Genomic DNA, 19,549 nt, shown 5'->3' with positions numbered 1-19,549 from the left:
TTGCCTTCCACACTGAAAACGGTATTAATGCTGTTTGGTGAAAAAAAGAGTTAAGTAGGCCACTGGGTTGCTGAATCACTTGCTTTAAATAACTCTAAAGGTCTGGGTAGACCAAAAAAAAAAAAAAAAAGAAAAAAAGAAAAAGTGATCGTGCAAGCAGCTTTGTGAGGCTCCCACTGCACTGGCGTCCTCCTCAACACTGCGGCTGGCTGGGGATGGAACCACGGAGCCCCAGTCTCAAGGGGACACTCGACCTGACTGTCGCACTTCAGAGTAACAAGCATGAACTGTAAGGGGGGGTAACCAGCAACAAGACTTGACAAATCTTTAATGGAGCATCGCATCACGTTCACCATGAAAAATTAAAGTTAAAGCATCATTTAGAAGAAAAGTATCAAGGTTTAACTCTTACACAACAATTCACCAAAGCTCTGGCTCAACTTAATGGCCTATCAAAGTGTCTCCCATAATACTCAAAACAAAAGTAAATATATTAGTTTCAAGAGTGTCCTTGCAGGGGAAAAAAAAAATGCTCGTGCAGAGCAGTGTGCAGTGACGACCGGAGCCTCGTGTCCCCTGGATGGTTAGAGCACAGCCGCTGTCTGAGAAGATAGATTGGCCTCGACCCTCCAGATCATTTTTAGAGAGGCCAGACAAATATTCTGCACGTGTCACACCGGGGTCTCGCGCTGGAGGTGAGACAAAGTAAAAGGAGACGTAGAGATAAATGCAAGGGGGGGAGGGGGGGGGGGGTAGCAAGGTGGACCGAGAGTGAAGGAGCGGCCTGCCTTCCCGTCTGCCTCCCTGCCTCCCCGGCTGACAGTTGACTCTGTTGGATGTGACTTTCACAGTCTGCTGGCGGTTTGTGTGTGGAAGCCATCACATCTGTGACTGGCCGTTTGATTAATGAGCCTCTCAGCTTGTCTGCGCAGTTCGAAGGAAGAGGCCACGGCCTTATCTCAGGCATCGCTGATTTATTCGCCTTCCGAGCGAACCTTCCAAATATCACGCGCGCCGCCTAAAACGTGGGAGCGAACCAACGCTCGCACGCATGCACCACAGGCGGACGTGTGAACGCCCTCCGCGGCACGACGTAACCGCCGCCCGAGCGCAAAGACCGGGCAGGCAGGCGGGCGAGTGGGCGGGACCCGTCCCCTTCTCCTCCGCCACCTGCTTACAGCTAATGAAAACCTCAGTGTCAGCGGTGTGAAGGGGTAGCGAAGACAAAAAAAAAAAAAGAAGAAAAAAAGATGTGTTCTGTCTCCACTAACACAATCTCCCATTCCGAGCTGTCAGTCAGCGGCCGGACACACACACACACATACACACACACACACACACACACACACACACACACACACACACACACACACACTCGTACGCAAGGGGATCGACGATAGAAGAAAGGAGCCCTTCCTCAATGACACATCACACTATCCTGATTTTTCTTTCTTTTGTTTTTTTTTTTCCCCTCAAGCTGTCAAGCCTTTTGAATATCTGGCCTCGACCAAAAAAAATAAAATAAAAAAAATGATAGTCTGACGACGAGTCCTCCAACCACTGGTGGGCACTAGGACTGACCTTGAATCTCTCGTCCGCGGTGCCATTTTCATGCTTCCAAGACACGGGAGGACAGACTGCTCAGAGCTGGCTGGGTGGGTAGATGGGTCAGCCAATGAGTGGATAAATGATTCCACAGATACTTCCAGGTCCGTAAATGTACGTAAACTACTTACATAGGCGTGCACTTCCGAAGACACACACACGCGCGCACACGTGCACACGAACACACTGTGCCCTGCCAATCGCTATTAAACCCCCCTCCCCCTCCTCCCCGTTCCCTCAAGCATAAAGTAAGACCATTAATCCAGAAACACGGAGATCCAGCTTCTCCCCAGGTTGATTAGCGTCCGTGGAGTAAGACGAACATTCTGACATATTTGTTTTTATTTTATTCCCTGAGAAAAAGGCCCGCCATATGGCAGCGCCCGGGAACAGATGGCGATTGCCCACTTCCTGAAAGCACAAGCGTCTATCCCCGCAATTTAAGGAGCCACTCAAGCAGGAGAATGCCACAGACAGGCATTTTTCCACAAACTGCTATTGTTATGGACTTGAGGGAGGTGGGGGGGGCGGCGGTGGCGGTGGGGGTTGGGGGTGACGGAAAAACACGGAGACGACGCGGAAAGAAATGCGTTAGTGTTCAGTAGTTACCGTGCAAGATCGGCGTATTAAGCGACTCGCAAAGATGTGGGTCACCGCTGCGAGTGCTCACTGCCTGCCGCTGTGCGAAGTGAACGTCGGAGCGAGCGCCGCGTCGCGACAAACAAACAAGCGCAAAGAACAAACAAGCGTATACGATCCGCCGTAGGGCGAAGGGAGCAGCGAGGCCGACCACTTCAGCACAGACGGGCATGAATGTCCTTGGGTGATATGAGGTCCTCGTGATGGAGTGAAGGCGCTGCCCTGTGACACGTCGAGCTCCATCTCTCATAGCCGAAGAGCCCTTATCATCCGGGTCACAGGACCTTCCCCGACACCCACACGCAAAAGTAAAGTGTCGCAAAAAGTCACCTTGGCGGCTGATAGTAAAGCTGCGACTTTGCTCTCGAGCGCGCGAAGCGCCTCTTTTTTTTGTCGGAGATTTGTTTTATTTTTTCTTCAAAAGAAAATAATGAAAGACCGCGGAACACGCAGGCCTTGTGACACAATGCAAGACTGAATAAAAAAAAAAAAAGAAGAAGAATAGATGGGCTGCCATTGCCTCCGCGAATTCCAAGCTACGTAAAGATTGTGTCGCCATTGTGTGCTGCGACGGGGTTGTTGAGTGAGGTGAATTAGAAAAGGCAATGGACCAAGGACAACTCGGCGAATCATTCACTGCTGTTGAGGGAAAACAATCAGCGGAACCCTTTACTACTCTGACTCGTCGCCCACAATGAGAGGCTCGCAGGTTGAGGTGAAAGACATGAGAAAGCTGTGGAGACGTTCCAATCAACACGCCAACATAGTTTCAACGCAGACTTTTAGCGCAACTTTCTCAAGGTGACGTGTCAAGTATGTATTGAACCAGTGTTGATGGTTTTACAATTAAATGGGGACCTGGTAAAGAATTGCGCAAAAGGAAGCAAGTAAAAACCGAACGTGTGTCATGCGTTCCATTAAGATGATGATAATGTATATATATGATATATACGTATGTAATATAAAACATGTTATAGCATTGTGTAACATGCACATAACCATTGCACTCACATTTCAATTTCATTACGCAATATGCTTGTATGGCCATATAGTTCTGTCATAGTTACAGTGAGGAAATCAGGTGGACAATAAAAGATTTACAAGGAATAAAAGATGGTAAGCAAATGTTGCAAACATGGATGAAACCATGTCTACCTAAGTCTTAGTCTGAATGATATAAAACAGTCGGCCACTCCGCACCCAAGTCAGTCAACGCATCTTTTCTTCAGCATAATCTAATTTCAAGCAACCTCCATTCATCACCAAGGCCAAACAAGCTGGCAGAGTAGCTTCCCAGGCCTTCAGTCAATACCAACCAAATAGTCTTTAACCAACGCACTACTCGCTCATTCCTACCTCCACTGCACTAACTTGTCCGCGATAAACCCAGGGAGACACTTTGTTCAGAATTCGGCCCCGGGAAAACAGGTGGGCTGAAACGTTCCTCTGTCCTGAAATTGATCCATCTGCTTATTTAAAGGCGCCACTCCACCAGGTCAGCCAGTCAACCCTGGAGGTTCTGGGGCAGCATTAATCTCTGGGTTCTGCTGAAAAGCTCAATCTGCGGATGATGGATGAGCCATCTTGCACAGGGAAGTCAAATGACAGGTGACAAAAAAAGGACACACGCACACACACACACACACACACACACACACACACACACACACACACACACACACACACGCGCGCCTTTATAAATCCATGCCACACCGTCAAGGTAACAGGGTGAAAGCATATGTATATGTGTGTATTTATGTGCGAGTATCTCTGCATGTGTCCTACTCTGCTAATGAAGTCATCTCGAACAGTGATTTAATAGCCGCGGTGTAAATGCCTAGCGCCCTTAACTCATAGCCTTGCTCCATTAGAATGTGATATAAACCCCGGGCACAATAACCGTCCTGCCACTGCAACAATATATAGAAGGCCAGCAGGCTACGCAACAAGCCCACACTGACCGTGCAGGGAGAATAAAATATGGTCTGAGCACACATAGAGAGGAAGTCATTCAAGGACACTAAAACTTCACCAAAACCAAAAACACCTCCAAGGTCACAGCGATCCCTGTTTTTATAAGGTGTGACACAGCGTCATTGCTATTAATATTGTCAAGTGGGTGAGATTCGATCATGTGCTTTGTCCACAAACTGTAGGCAGCCGGAGAGTAATTGTTGGGAAACTGAAGTAGGGAGAGGGAAAAAACAAACAAAAAAACAAACAAAGAAACAAAAAAAACAGCCGAGGGCATTTCATTCTGCATTTCCTTATCTCCGCTAACAAATGGATTTTAAGATCTGATCAGCGTGCTCGCCCGCGCGCGCTCCTCTACAGCTTGAGAGATATTTCTGAGTCGGCGACGGATCTGAGAAAGGGGCAGAAAAAAAAAAACGTTGACAGCTTACATGTAGCTAGCCGTGAAACTAACTTCCCGCTCTGTGCAAGCGTCTCCGGCGGAGCCAAAGCCCTTCTCCAAATCCTCCATGAAATCTGCTCCTCTGGCCCGACAAAGAGAGGCTAATGAAGCAAATGGCAGCATCTCAGACACTTTGATACCGAGAGATTAGGGTGAATTATATAACCTTAACCCTCGCAGCTCCCCACCCTCTCTCCCCTGCTTTGCTGGAGCCATGTCAGTTATTGACTCGCCTCTGTCTCCATGTCACTCCCAATTTCAAACTTCGACCGAAACCCCCCCCGATCTCCCCTACTATCTGGCTTCATATCCCCTTCGTTCACTTCCTACTCATAAACGCTCCAACATTAATTTGCCTCAGTCAAGCAATGACAGTATCTGTATTAACATGCAACAAAGCGGCATATAAGGGGAGGAAGAATGCTGCATGTGTGTGTGTGTGTGTGTGTGTGTGAAGTGGGGGGTGGGGGGGGCAGAGGAATGAAGGCGACAAAGCTTGTCACAGAGCCGCGCACTTCACCCTTATTAGACCTGTGTCCTTGGCAGATGCAGAGCTTGCCCTTTGTTAGAAAGGTGTGTGTGTCTGTGTGTCTGTGTGTGTCCGTGCGTGCGCGCGCACGCTACAATGGCGGTGATTTAGAATGGATTGGGCGTAGGCGTGGAGACAAGGTGCAGTAGCCCCATGGCTCCCTGATAGCTGGCAGCGTGACAGCTGTGAATGGAGAGCAGGGAACAGCCTGAAGTATTGCCATCTAATATGTGTCACATACCTGCATAAATATTTATGCCTGTTGAAGAGCAGAACAGGAGAGGAGGGGCAAGGAGATGGGATGGGAGTGGCGGGCTAAGGTGATAAAAAAAAAATGTATCAGATGGCACCGGGATCGGAACAAGCGTCGCGTTTGTCCATCCGGTGGCTCTCTAGTCGTTCCAAGGCCTCGGAAGTTGCTAATGAACGAGCGCGAGGCAGAAAAAAAATATGTCAGATACAGATATTTATTATTTCAGTTTGCTGGGGTGTAGCACTGGCCACAGAGTTCTTCTCACAGCTTTGGCAACTGCTGTGAAAGCCGCGGGAGCCGGTGGCTCTTGAACAGCGTAGAAGACTGATCCTCTGATTAACCACAGAAATGCTATATGATCCCAGCATGGAGACCCAGCTGGAGCCCCAGTCAAAGGGAAATATGTATCTGCTCCCTCCTTACCTTGTACTGATGGTGAAAAAGTAAAACAACTAATTTAGTATTTATGTGCAGGCCTTAAAAGTGGTGACAAAAACAACAAACAAAAACACAAACAAATAGAATAAGTAATAATTGGTCTCAATGTATGTTTGTAATATATGTATGCAATTTGTATCTTCAGCCTACTAATTAAATTACAATGATTTAAGGATTAGAGTGCGTCCTTGGTACCTTGATCCACTTTGCTAAAACAAGGAGTTTCTGGGAACTGTCGCTTTGTGATGTCACAAAGAGCACTGCCACCTACCTGCTAGGTGTGACAAGACACCTGCCTCTCAGAGGCCACTTTCTCTTGTTCCCCTTCTGAATATGTGGTAGGCAAAAAATACAGATCAGTTTGAAAACCACGCAGGAGGCTGGGAACTAGCTGTGTTTACATTACAGTTTTTCGCAAAAAAATAAGAGCGATATTTCTAAAATTTCAACAAAGTGTTTCCATGACACTATTGCAATATACCTCTATATCGATACCTCTGAAAAACCACTTCATGAGAGCGTCAAAACCTTTCACCGATATTTGAGAGGTTTTCAAAGTTTAGGTTTCCATTGCGATTCTAGGGGTAATGGAAACGCAGCTAACGTAACAGTTTCCTTTTCAATTCGAAAATTGACGATGTAAGATTGCACCCCAATCTTGAATTATACACAAAAATATAGGACCTGAAAATGCACAAAATGGGACCTTTTGAGTATTAAGGCAATGAAATGAGCAAATAAACGTACAAATACACAAACATACGCTCACACTTGTGCTTGCCTGCATGCGCACATGTACACACCGCTGCCAGCGTGACGGCACACCGAAAAACGACTGTTCTACCTGTTGGCCAGCAGAGTTTTGAAGGTGACCTGGCTCATGCCCTGGTATGCTGGCAGCAGCCTCGGCCAGTCCCACGCCCACTCGACCACGGCACTCTGTTGATGTACGAGGAGAGGGTATTGTTAGTTATTAATCAGGGTTAATATCATCAGTGCATTACCGCTCCAGCTGGGACCCACCAACAAAGGAGGAGGGGGGGGGGTCCCCTGTACGGGTTGCCGACACCAGGCGATCAATCATGTCCGCACAAGAAGGTTTTTATTCCAATAAGACAGCAATTAATTTATAAATCCATTTGGGGGGGATGTAGCCATCATTTATAGAAAGATAAATCAATTTTGGGGAGGGAGTCGTTACTCTTCTGACTGCAGAGCTTTTCTTCCTTTTCTCTTTTTTGTAAACCATCTTCGGTGGCAATCCGCCAACCCCCCACCCCCACCCCCCAACCACCCAAACCATTCTTTTTTTGCCCCAAAACACACACGCACATATGCATACACAAAAAAAAAATTAAAAAACGCACGGCGCCATAGTGAGAAAGAAAAAAAAAAAACAACAAACAAAAACAATTGCTTTGATTGCCAAAATGTCACTCTTCACTCCAGGCTGAGTTTTATTGACAAAAAAAGAGGAGAACTCTACTCATTCCCTCCATCCATCCACTCTGCCCTCTCTGCTCTGCCCTCGTAGGTGATTGATGGAAGGACCCCCCCAAACCCCCCACCACCAATCCCTCCTCCTCCCTCCATTTTATTTGACAAACAACACAAGCACCTAAAGCGGAGCAGGCATTTTAATCATTTCCTTAATAGGGTGTTTCTATGCAAAGCTATGCAGACTTTGTGCGATAAGCCGAGAAACAGGTCCTAGGATTAAAAACGTGCGACAAAAAAACAAAAAACAAAACAAAACAAAAGCTTCGCAGTCACATTACAAAGCACGTCCACAAATCCAAAAGTGTCTTTTCCCGTTTATTTCAAGAAGTAAAAAGTCAAAGATGAGCCTGAGCCTTGAGCTGAAATAAAAATAGTTTCATTTGATTTCTTGAGTGTTTGTATGGTAAATCAGTAAAACTGCAGGCAGGCAGTGACTCAAGATTTCACCTTCAGGAAGGGAAAGAAAAAGAAAATCTGACAATTAGCTCCACATCAGGGTGGCACCCTTGAGGATGGGTTCAGGGGTAAGAGGGTATGTGGTTCAAAGCCCCCGAAGAACTGCGCTCCCCGTTGACATCAGGCTCTTCTTTTTTTTTTATTCCCCTTTGTGAAACGGAAAACTTCTCTTATCTTTTCACCTTTTCGGTGTTCCTTTCTTCCCGCCAGCCTAACTCCTGCTAGGAAAAGGCAGTGACCTATTGAGAATAGGAAAGCCGAGCCCTCGAAAGACCTTTAGAACTTTGGAGATGCCACGGTGTCCCGTTCACTTGGAGATCAAAGTATTCCTCACCTTCAGTCTGAAACTTTTGGCCCTGGGAGAAAGTTAAGGAACGACACCCCCCCCCCAACCCCCCCCCCCCCCCCTGCAAGGTTAACACCCGCGGAACACTTTGCGGTGATGTGATAAAGACAAGCTTCGTGTTATTGCTAAAAACTAGAAGCCATCTCGTCTGGGTTGTAAACAGAGATTTCCAAAATTCAATCATACGCTGATGGGACAAACCTGATCCAGCTTCCTCTTGCCGACGTGGTCGAACTGAAGGAGTGGGTTGAAGCCGACGGCGTCCACACGCTTCTTTGACCAGAGGTCAAAGTTTGCTGAGGGGGCAGGAGCGGTGGACGGTTCTGCGCTGTCTCCGAGTTTAACCATCAATACTTCCTGTGGCCAAGATGGAAGCGGGGTGGGGAGAGAGAGCGTGTTGAAAACACAAGAGTGACACAGAGAGAAACTCAATATTCTGGCGGGCTGACAAGGAAAATGCCACGCAGGGAGAAAGTTCGGCTAACATGAAAAGGAGAGGCCGCAGAGTTGCTCGCGAATCGGCCGACCTTGAACAGCAGCAGAGGAGGGTGACAGAGACGGGTTTGACGCTGACAGCCAATTTGATTAGCTCGACAAAAAGCCAAACGAATCCCTTTCAAATAAGCCTGATGATTATTTATTCATTTATTTCAACTGAGTATATTGAGCGGACTAAATGTCCACGTATTCACGTCCGATTAGCCTCATACGGGTGAACTGTATCAGAGCTGCTCAGAAACGCAAGAGGAAAAACACAGAATAAGTGCATTAAGGACAGTCACGTCATACTTTTCCTTCCATCGCCTTCCACTTTTGCCCGACGTACAGTATTAAGGAAGTGTCGGTATAGGGTCGGTGTGTGGAGACGTGGGCACGCTGGCGAGAGGAGAGTATATTGCCATCCGTCAGCTTGACATGGCCTCCGAACCTCCAATCCGGCAGCTCAGTCTGTCCCTGACCTGCATGTTTTTTCTTGCCTCGACCTCAGCGGGCTTGAGATACTCGAGCTGCCAAGACGGCAACACCGAACGTCCCTGCTGGAAACCCCACTCACATTCTATCCAACTGTGATGCAGATTTATAGCTTTGTATGAACTTCATCCCTCAGCACAAAGCACGGCTGCAGTACAACCCATTATTTCGTGTAATGTCTTGTGTCTGTTTGTGTGGACTGTGCCGTGTGCAGAGTCGGTAGCCAGAATGGTGCTGCAAACAACAGTCGCATGTAGCTTCCCTTGGCTTTGGCAAAAGCAGTGACAGCACATAACTTCACCCACTCATTACTTGCCACTTCAGGCAATCCACGTAACTATTCTGGAGTTATATAAAGTTGTTTTAGAGGGGAGGAATAGCAAAATAAAAAAAAAGGCAGCTGGCCAGAGCTGTGTGCACTTTGTTTACCAGGGATGGGTGACTTAGCGAGCGCTCCCCCTCTACGCTGAAATCATATTTCTTTTTTATTTCCTCCATAATATATGGCGTTTGAAATAACTTGACACAAGCACCTAAGTCACTCACAGCAAACTCACGGGGAGCATGTAAGCATAGGCAGCTGTAACAAGAATCAAAATCAAGTCTACAACTCAAGCTGAACAGTCACAAATTTGTCACCAAGTCTTATTTTGGAGTTAGTGTGACCACACTGAGACAAAGTGGGACAGCTGTGTCTGCAGGACCTTTGAATGACACCAGAGGGGGAGAATGGTGACATTGGTTTCTCCTCTGTTGTTCTGAAGCTCCTCCTGGTCCAATAGTTTGTGCAATGTTATACTCATGCAAGACTTAAACTTATAAGTATAAGTGTACTTACTTCTCTTCTATGTTCTTGGAGGAGCATCAATCTGAGAGCTTTTACTGTCTCGCATTACTAAATGCTTAATTTACACCGGCACAAGTCAAAATTAATTATCAGTTTTTTTTCAATGAAATTGTGAGTTTTGATATGATAATCCTCTTTTTTCTTATTCATAGGACTGATGAGCTCAGCAATATCTAATTGTTTTCAGAGAATATTTGTAAGTCAAAAAGTACCGGGAAGTAGATTAACACAATGCTCATATTGGCAGCATCATCCTATTATATTAATCTCTTGTACTGAATGAGCCATGGTGGGTAGATTTCATCCTGCTGGGGTCCACAGCGGCGCAGTGTATAGAGAAGCATATGTTAGTGTCTGGCAGCGAAGCCGTGTCTGGAGGATGTCTCGGTTTGACTTTAAGAAGAAAATTGACACGAGGAGTTACAATAGCAGCACATAAAGTATTTCCCTTTAGCCCTTTCAAAACTGATATGTACTGTATACATCCACCCCCGATATAGACGGCGCTTACTCTGTGTGGTGCCCCTCTGCTCGGCGTGAGGCGAGCGCACAACACAGGAAACCACTGTAGACTCGCACCCTTGAGGTCACCTGAGCGACGGGCAGATCAGAGCAGACAGACTGCGCAGGAGCGGCAGCCCCCACTCCTCCCCACCCACCCACCCAGCCACCCACCCTTCCTGGTGAACAGCCTGCGGCCTCAGGCCAGCAGCCACCTAATTGCTGGGGAGAGGGAGTGCTTCCCTACCTCATTGCCCTGGATGATGTGATAGATCTGCCTCAGGTAGTCGCTGCCACCTGCTCTGTGGCAGACCTCCAGCAGCATCAGGCCTATTTTCTGCTCAGTCAGTTCAGCCGCAGCCACTGCGCTCTCCCCTCCTCGCTCAAAAGCACTGAGAGAGGAACAGAAAAGGGAGAAGGTGGAGGTGTAGAGGGGGAATAAAAATGTACAGTGAGGCAGAGAGAAAGACAGAGGATGAGTGGGAAGCTGCTACCTTACATTCACACAAACTCCAGCTAAGAAGGTATTTGCGATTTTTTTTTTTAAAGACACTGTAAGTGACATTTAAATGGATATAATGATAGTGTCTGTTGTCATTCTATTCGGTAAAATGTGTGTGAACATAAGGAAGAAGCATCACCATGCAGCACCATGCATACACAGCTGGTAAGGCAGCTGTTCGATCAAGGGGGACATTGGAAAACAGGCATTACCAATAACATTAAACATCAATGGAACTCTTACATGCACTGAAGTTCTGTGTGTGAGTCCAAAAAAACAAAAAAACAAGTGATTTATTCATGGTGTACACCACCTCCACCCAAAGATAGGTTCCACAACCTCAAGCCCAAGAATGGAAGGGATCGCAAATGGATGGATGGATGGATGGATGGATGGATGGACTGTTAGCAATATTGCTTTTTTTCACAACAACATGCAACTAAAGCTTGCAAACTGGGCCTATGACAGAATTTGTTGGACTTGGAAAATTAACCAGAGATTAAAATTAATTTTTAGCAAAAGTGACTTAAAAATGTGCAGCAGCTTGCAGCTTACCAAGAAGAAAAAAACAAAAAAATATCAATGGTTTGATCATGAAATAATTTTGAACACTTTCCATTACAATTCATGAGATACCTGCAAGGATTCTGACCCAAGGATGCCTGTGCTGTAAAAATGATTGGTGTGCGCGTGTTCCGTTGCCTCCGCATGTGCATGTATGTGTGTGTGTGTGTGTGTGTAATTGTGTGTCAAGGTCCTCCCACGTGTACAGTTCGCAACCTGGACAGAAGCCTGCATCGTTCCCCTGCCCTCTCTGTGAGGATGGATATCACGCCGCCGTCCATCAAGCCCTCTCCTTCACATACACTCCCTGTCATTGTTCTCCCTCTCGCTCGCTTCCCCTTTGTAATTATAAGGTGGCATCGAGGCTCCGTCGCCTGTCAGCCCACGATTGGCCGCTTGACATTGAGAGTGGCAAAGGAAGAGGAGTCCCCTCTCCTCCTCCTCGCAACGTCCCCTCAATTCTTTTGCCTGGCGGCCCGACGGCGGTGTCGGTGGCGGCGGCGGCGCCCATGCACCCGTGTCAGCACCTGCGCTGTATCCTTTCCTGTCCATCACTGTGCAGGTGAAGCAGATGATTGGATTCAGTCAGCGGGGTGATTAATGAGGGCCCCTCCGGATTTGGGACAGCCTATCAATCATGTCATTAGGGCCAATGTGCCCTGAAAGAGGCAGACCTCCGCCAAGGAATAACTGCATTCATCTTCATCTGTGTATGCATCCCGTCAGCCCAGCCAGGGTCACCATGATGGAGAACAATAATCTTCTCCTCTACAAATTACTTTGCAAAGACAAGGTTGGTGGCGTTGGGAGGAGGGTTACAGTTTGTGGGGTGAAGGGAGGGAAGGGAGGAAGGAAGGAGAGGCGGAGGGGGATCGAAGGGGGCAAGTGCTGTTTTGTGTTGGTCGGTGTGTGTGTGTGTGTGTGTGTGTGTGTGGTGCCAGCGAGAGGAGTGGCAGGCTTTTTGGAGTTATGGCATGCACCCTCCCTTCACCCCACCTCCCTTCTTTCCCCGGCTCTGTTTTCTCTCTATCCCTTCCTTCCTTTCCGACACTGTATTCTGATTGTTTACAAGCCAGGCGTCACTTCCCTGTGAAGGTTAGTTTAATGAATAGTAATGATCTCACTGACTGCCTTCGACAGGTGATACATAATCACTCTTCTTCCACTCTCTCCCTCCTCTGCCGCCCGCCCCGCCGTCCTGTCTATCTACTCACACTCTTCCTGTCACTGAAAACAATAAAAAAGGCAGCTTTTCCTGGACGCGGACGAAATGTACTCACTGTTGGTTTTTGTGTTTTTTGTTTTTTTGTTTTTTGCTCAATTCATTTTTCTTTGTTTCTTTTACTTTTAATTGGACATGTTGCGTTGCTGCACCGGATCCCCTCCGCCTCCTCCTCCTCCTCAACCCTCCTCCTTTGTCATGAGGATGGATGCTCCCACAGTTTGTTATGATGGAGTGAAGCGGGCACAAGTGCAATTTCTGGGAAGGAGGCCGCAAGAACTCCCGAGCTCAGGGGTCGCCGATCAGCCCAAATTGAAAGCTGCTTTTCCCATCAGGCCACTCAGTCAAACGCCGCGCACATCACTTACCACAACAAACACATCTGAGGGTCGTTGATCTTACTCAGAAAGGCCTCATGTGAGGAATGTTCCTGATGATACGATACATCAGCGTTGCTCAATTAAAAACTAAAAAAGTGTATCGGACGCGTTCTTTTTCATCCTCTCAGTCAGCCTCTGTATTGGATTTCAAGTCTCTCTGACCTGCCCCGTCTAACCGGCTATTAACCCTCAACCTCGGTCTCAAGACCAATATATGTCTAAAACGGTGAGTTAGCAGATTAAACTTTAAAAGAAGGGAATTTATGTTTAAAACAACATGAATAAAACAATAACGTCTAATCACTGGCTGCTGGTGCACATGAATAATCAGTGCCGTCTGCAACCATGCCTTTCTGTTTTGAAGGAGTGAAAAAAAATATATATACTAGCAGTATTCTATCCTCATGATACATCAAACAGATTGAGACGACCCCTGACCTGTCGGAGCAGAGCTTGCGCGCCTTCTGCAGCTGCATGCTGATCCACTTGGGTTGCTTTTCCTCCAACGTCTGCAGCACCTTGTGCATTATGGGTTTGGGGACACCCTGTCAGACATGGAGCGGGCCATTAAGGTGAGTGGATAAAAGTCATACACTTGACAGTTTATTTGAAGGCACACATTAAATCAACCATAAATTATGGCACAAAGGTCTTTCTTTTTTTTTTTTTAACATACGGTAAATTAATGTGCAAGCAAATCCAAGTCCCTCCAGCATGCTTCAGTTAGCTCCGTCCTATTCTAAATGTAAACCCTGTTTGTCAGTTAAGCCTCAGGCATTACCTTCTGCTGGATGCCAACAGCAGCTTGGAGGCACTCAGCCAGCAGGGACAGGGTCTCTCTCGCCCCCCTGTCCAGGGTCAGACCGCTGGTCTGTTCCAGAGCATCCAGGTCTTCGAGGCCCTGGATCAGGCAGCCCAGCAGGGTCCAGACCAACAGACCCAGGAGGCGAAGCTGCCGTGAATGCTGGGAGAGCTGCTTCTCCGCCACGAGGAAGAGGTAGCGGACGGGGGGAGGCACGGACGCCAAGACCGCCAGCAGGTTGGCGAAAATGAAGGAGAGCGCTTGAACGGTTACGCCGGTGAGAGCTGGGAAGGAGGATGACAAGAAATTCTCCTCGTGGATCTACCTTAATAATAAAATTTAAAAAAATAAAAATAAAACTCTTCTCATCAGCCTGCATACCTTTAGCAGCTGCCTCCTTTCCTAGAGCCTCCGGCGGCTTGTAGTTCCACTCCCTGGGTATTTTCACCAGGACGCTCTCTGGCACAGTCCGTTTCATCAAGGCACCGCTGGGCTCTTCCTTGGCCTGCCAGCTGATCACCAGTGAGACCAGGTGGACCAGGAGGCCGTTAGCGGACTTGGCGACTGTCGCCCGCAAACAGCTGATGACCACGGGTACTGCCTGCGACACTTCTGACAAAGACAATGACAGAAAGGCAGGTAAACAAGGGTGCAGCTTGGAGGAGTAGTTGTATCTGTGTATTACATGAGTCATTTCTGATCTTAACTTACAGTGGGAAAATTCACAGACATGCCCATCCTGAACTTGTTTCTATTCTTAAAAAAGAGGAAATGCTTTGTTGCTGGTGTGTTAGAAGAAGTCTGCAAGCTGCATGAAAGTGGTCCTTTAATATACCGCTGCACCAGTCTCACGCATCATGAATGAGGATGGGGAGAATGACGCCTGGGGCTGGCCGTGGTTGCAATATCGATCTGAGCTTTTTGTTACTTTTTCTTTCTGTGTTTGTGCCACATTCCTCCATCCTTTCTCCATATCTTTGATTCATCCTAGGCAAGGTTTCATCCTCCTCTACACCTGATCCTCCAGCCGACGACTTCATTGGCCACAGCTCATTTACCTTGCTCTTACATTGTCCACATGTGATCATTTCATTGTGTAAGAAAGTTTGGCCATTCACAGCAAGTTAAAGATCTCCTTGCACAATTCATACTGCCAATGGTTTCTAACAGGATAATGAGTCCCTACCATGTCAGTGAAAAGGAATTCTTTAGTTTTTTTTTTTTTTTTGCTTTCTCCGCTTCAATTTCATAAAATTGAAGCTGAACACAGATCTAGAAATCAGCCCTTTTGCCAGAGTTCTCCAGACAGAGAGCTCAGAAAAATTCAGTTTTCTGGAGATCCTGATTGCAGATGTTGTTTGGCTACTCAGGCGCTCAACATTCAGCCCATCTTTCACCCTCAACCTGATAAAACTCCAAAAAACTGTTTCTGTCTGCGCATCTGTTTCTGGGCCCTCAGTCTCCCCTGACGGTAAAATAGGTAATGTCCACTGTGAGTAAAAAAAACAAAAATAACAAAACAAAGTAAAATACAAAGACATGAAAAACTCCCTCATCCACAGCACACTAAAGTATTCTGTTGCAATACCAGCACTCAAAACAAGTCGTGTCAAGTCAAACTCAGATGTTCCCGGATCAGATCCAGATGGTCCGAACAGAAGAAATCTTACTTCCTTATCCAGGTGCACCGCTTTTATGCTTAGCCCAACACTGATGCATTGAAGGTACATTATAAAGTTGCAGCATGGCAACCATAAACTTCCATCAGCATCCATTGTGAAAAAAACCCCAGAAAAAACAAAGGCAGCATCAAAAAGATGAAGTACCGCGTGCGGCGCTGGCAGTGTCGAAACCCCCAGGGACTTTTAACAAATGTCTGACCTCAGACCTGTGGAGTTGAGAGGAGGAGGGGAATGGGAAAAATATGGGGCTATTGGAAGGAGAAGCACTCTGTGGCAGGTGAAACCCAGTCTAATTCTTCAAAGTCACCTGGATATCAGAGTTTATACCGCCTGCTACCATATTGACTGCTGCATTGATTCAAAACAACCTGCTACTGTGTGATGAAACATCACTGTAAATAGAGAAATAGTGAAACTCTCAGTTTAATCTATGAAAGTTAACTCAGTGAACATTTTAAATAGAAATGGGGGCACTGGGGGTATCCTGTAACCAAAATTTGGCACAGTCCAATAATTAAACTAATCACCCTTTGAGGATAAATGATGATTGGATGACATTGAGACTTTCTCTTTTTTTTTTCAATCGTCCACCCCTCCCTCTCCCCCTTCTTCAACCAAAAAACGCTTTTCCAATCACCCTAATTTATGCTACAATAATTACCACTCACCCGGGTTATAAATATCACGACCAAAAAGTGCTCCGTACTCCACAGGAGTTCTGATTAAGCCCCATATCAAAGCTTGAGCCAAAGAGAGGCGGAAAGGGAAGGCCAGAAAGAGTTGGAGAGGAGCTAATAGACTGGGAGAGCATATTAAAGGCAAGCTCTAGCTCGTAAGAATGCACTGTCAGCTCTGACCATCGAAAACAAAGGGGAGTGAAATCGTCTTTCCCATTTAAAAACACATCCAACATGCTTTTAAAAAAATGTCTTCATCCTTCAAAATCTGTTCTTAAGAGAAAATTCCTGTGTAGCAAGTATAAAACACTGCACCTCAGTAGCTTCGGAAGAGATGCATTTTTGCCAGTTTGCATAAAGTGAAAAACTGTGTAGTCTGTTGAACAGCCCTTTAAAAAAAAAAAAAAAAAAAACTAGACCAGGATAATATTAAAGTAGTCCAGTGTAAACAAACCAGTGCTGTACAGACGTGTGTCAAACAGCAAAAAACACATTTTTGTCTTGACAAACTTTTCGTCGAATGAACCGTTTTCTCTTTCTTTTGACTGCGCGACACTTCACAACAAATTCATTTTGAAACCAAGTGTCAGCCGTGACAGAACCGCGTCCCACAATATCACCGCGGCCTCACGTAATGGAATCTAATTCAGCCGTGGCGTGTTTTGTCAGTCTGAAGGGGTGACCCCTGAACTATAACATTAGAAAGTAGCTGTTTGCGACTTCACCTGCCAGCGTGTATAGATGTCCCCACAGCTGTGCCCTTTCCAGGTACGGTTGAAGGACATGGGTCAAGGCCTCAGGAACATTGTTCAGGCAGCTGAGGAGATTGAACAATGCTACTATGAAGTCGTCTCCAGCCTCCCGGCTCTCCGGAGACATATCCGAGCGGCCCTCCTGGACAAAGCCTGAGGAATAGAGTCTGTCTCAGTTGGTGAGAATGTTCTCTGCACAGTGCAAAATAAAACATGAGGGTATTCAAAATGCCAGTACATTTATTTATGAAATCCTGATACGATCGCATGCATACAGCAAGAAATACGGAGAGGATAAAAACCTCATGCTCCCATGCAAGCATGCATTCAGGGAGGGTGTGTGCACATCCGAGCGTGAAATATAGCTGTTTTTTTGAATTTGTAAGTCCAAAAATATTAACGGCTGGGAGTAAAAGATATAAAAACCATATCCAATGAAACAGCATCTTGGTTTCTTTGCACACACAGGGAAGGGGGGGGAGAAAAAAAGGAAAATGTCAAGGCTGCCCAACCTGACACATGTTAACAGAAAGGGTGAACAAAAGGCATTGTGGAATGGAAGAAAAACCCACATCTGTGTTAGATGGAGGGGGGAAAAAACAGGACGGGGGAAAAAAAAACAGAAAAAGAAACAGATTTCAAAGCCCCCACAGCACATGGAGACAGGAAGTGAAAAGGAAGAGGTTTTGACAGGGTGTCCTTGTGGGGGTAGCTGTCTCAGCACAGGGCTAGAGGATGGAGGTGTGCGTCTGTTTCTGTGTGTGTGTGTGTGTGTGTGTGTGTGTGTGTGTGTGTGTGTGTACGTGCGCATGCGTGTGCAACCCATATGGATGTCTATACTAAATGAGTCCTGTGTGCGTAAGCGTGTGCACGCTCGGTTGACAGGGGTTACTGAGGAAAGGCCCATCGCTGCGGAGGTGGCAGACATCCAGCGGTCTGTCAGTCCGCAAACGCTGGAGATGATGGCTGTTTGGATTAGAGGGTGCACGCAGCGCCGCAGCCAATGAGGGGGCGCTGTGACGCTGACTAATGCCGGCCTAAGCCAAATGAGCTGCTGCATTACGAGGCCGGCGGTGATGTCACTCGCTGGCCCTCTTTTAACATCCGGATGCGTAATCGGGTCTGTCCTCCTCCCCTCTCGCCGTCTCCGTCTTGATATTCCTCTCTCGCCGTAACGCTTCTGACACAGAAACTTAATAGTGGTCAACCAGCCTGACCTACAATCAGTCTATTAGGCCGCATTATGTGGGTTATGCCGGCATCGTGTTCCCTGCCTGTCTGGTAATTGGTCCTTAAGGAGAGTGCGCTCTAGATATCGCCGCTGTGGCTTCAAGCATCCAAGGGAACAGGGTTGACTAACGTTAATTTCCACTCCGGCTGCCGGAGACAATGGCAGGTTAACTAGGTGCCTTTTTAATAATGGTCCCATTATGGAGCAAGAGATGACTTGAGTGCTAACATGACATGTACCTGCTCGTCTCCATGGACGCTGCTGCAGCTGCAGTATGCGTGTTTGTGTTTACATGGCATTTCCTCCATTGATTTATCCAGTTTTCATCACCGTTTTTTTTTCTATTCTGCATGTGTCCTGTATTGTCTGAGTACATTTACAAGAATTGATGCACTCTGATTGGAGGTAAGATGTGCAAAAAGCAGAAAAGGGTATTGGTATTCAAATCAAGAGCAAATAAGGATAAATGTATTTTAAATATTTTATTTCAGCATTAAGTTGCTGGATAATTCTATGCAATGGCTGGGTGCTTTTGACAAGGTTCATGCAATGTGCAACCTTGTTACTGCAGCTTTTGGAATTTTTCTTTTTTTTGATGTAAAAGAAAAAAAGTGTCGCGACAATTTGAAAGTGAAGCTAAAATTACCAGTTAATTGAATTACAAAGTAAAACCAATTTGACATATTCATTTGGAGTGAATTTCTCACACACTTTTTATTCCATGGCAACATCCTAATAGATTTTTACATGTAAAAAGGAAGGGCTTATGGCTGCGTTCGGTGTGGGTGCCGCCTCTTTCTCTCCGCTGCTCGGTTAATTAGCCCATCATGGCGATAACGCCGGAGAGTCAGCGCTTCCAGCGTTGATTTACGGTAACGCGCAAGGCAGAAGCACAGCGTCGCCCATGAGCAAGGCCCTGGACCGAGTGAGAGCGGGAGACGCTGAGAGTTGTTATTAATGAGGTCGCTATAATGTGAATTAATGTGCAAGTGCACAACAGTCTTTAAAGGTTAGACTGTTGCCAGTTGCCAGTGTGAAGTGAAGAGGAAGTGGGGGGAAAACCTTTAAAGGTCAGCGTGTGTGCTCCACCTGTGTCTGTTGAGTGTTTATTACGGCTGCGCATTGATTTAGCGATGATGGTGGCCAAGGTGAAAACAATGATGAAGGCAAAGATGTTGATGGTAAGTTGATAAAATGGGCGGAGCTGATCTAAGCTGCGGATAACATGGCTCAAA

General features: G+C 46.6%; 1 protein-coding gene across 1 annotated transcript in view; it reads right to left on the bottom strand.

Moving 5' to 3' along the window:
* The window catches only part of kiaa0825 (KIAA0825 ortholog), a 103,903-nt gene that overhangs the window by 55,463 nt on the left and 28,891 nt on the right, over nucleotides 1-19,549 (bottom strand). The window contains exons 14-20 of the mRNA XM_076043854.1: nucleotides 17,057-17,236; nucleotides 14,354-14,584; nucleotides 13,952-14,256; nucleotides 13,609-13,715; nucleotides 10,750-10,894; nucleotides 8,384-8,539; nucleotides 6,725-6,819 (exon numbers count right to left, since the gene is read on the bottom strand). Of these exons, the coding sequence (XP_075899969.1) occupies nucleotides 6,725-6,819; nucleotides 8,384-8,539; nucleotides 10,750-10,894; nucleotides 13,609-13,715; nucleotides 13,952-14,256; nucleotides 14,354-14,584; nucleotides 17,057-17,236 (1,219 nt within the window). The remainder of the gene's footprint in view (nucleotides 1-6,724; nucleotides 6,820-8,383; nucleotides 8,540-10,749; nucleotides 10,895-13,608; nucleotides 13,716-13,951; nucleotides 14,257-14,353; nucleotides 14,585-17,056; nucleotides 17,237-19,549) is intronic.

The sequence above is a fragment of the Nelusetta ayraudi genome, unplaced genomic scaffold (assembly GCF_046127955.1).
Source record: "Nelusetta ayraudi isolate G7.1 ecotype Tasmania unplaced genomic scaffold, CSIRO-AGI_Nayr_v1 ptg000078l, whole genome shotgun sequence".
Classification (NCBI taxonomy): Eukaryota; Metazoa; Chordata; class Actinopteri; order Tetraodontiformes; family Monacanthidae; genus Nelusetta; species Nelusetta ayraudi.
Note: the sequence above shows the minus strand (reverse complement) of the source record. Positions and strands in the feature narration are given on the sequence as shown.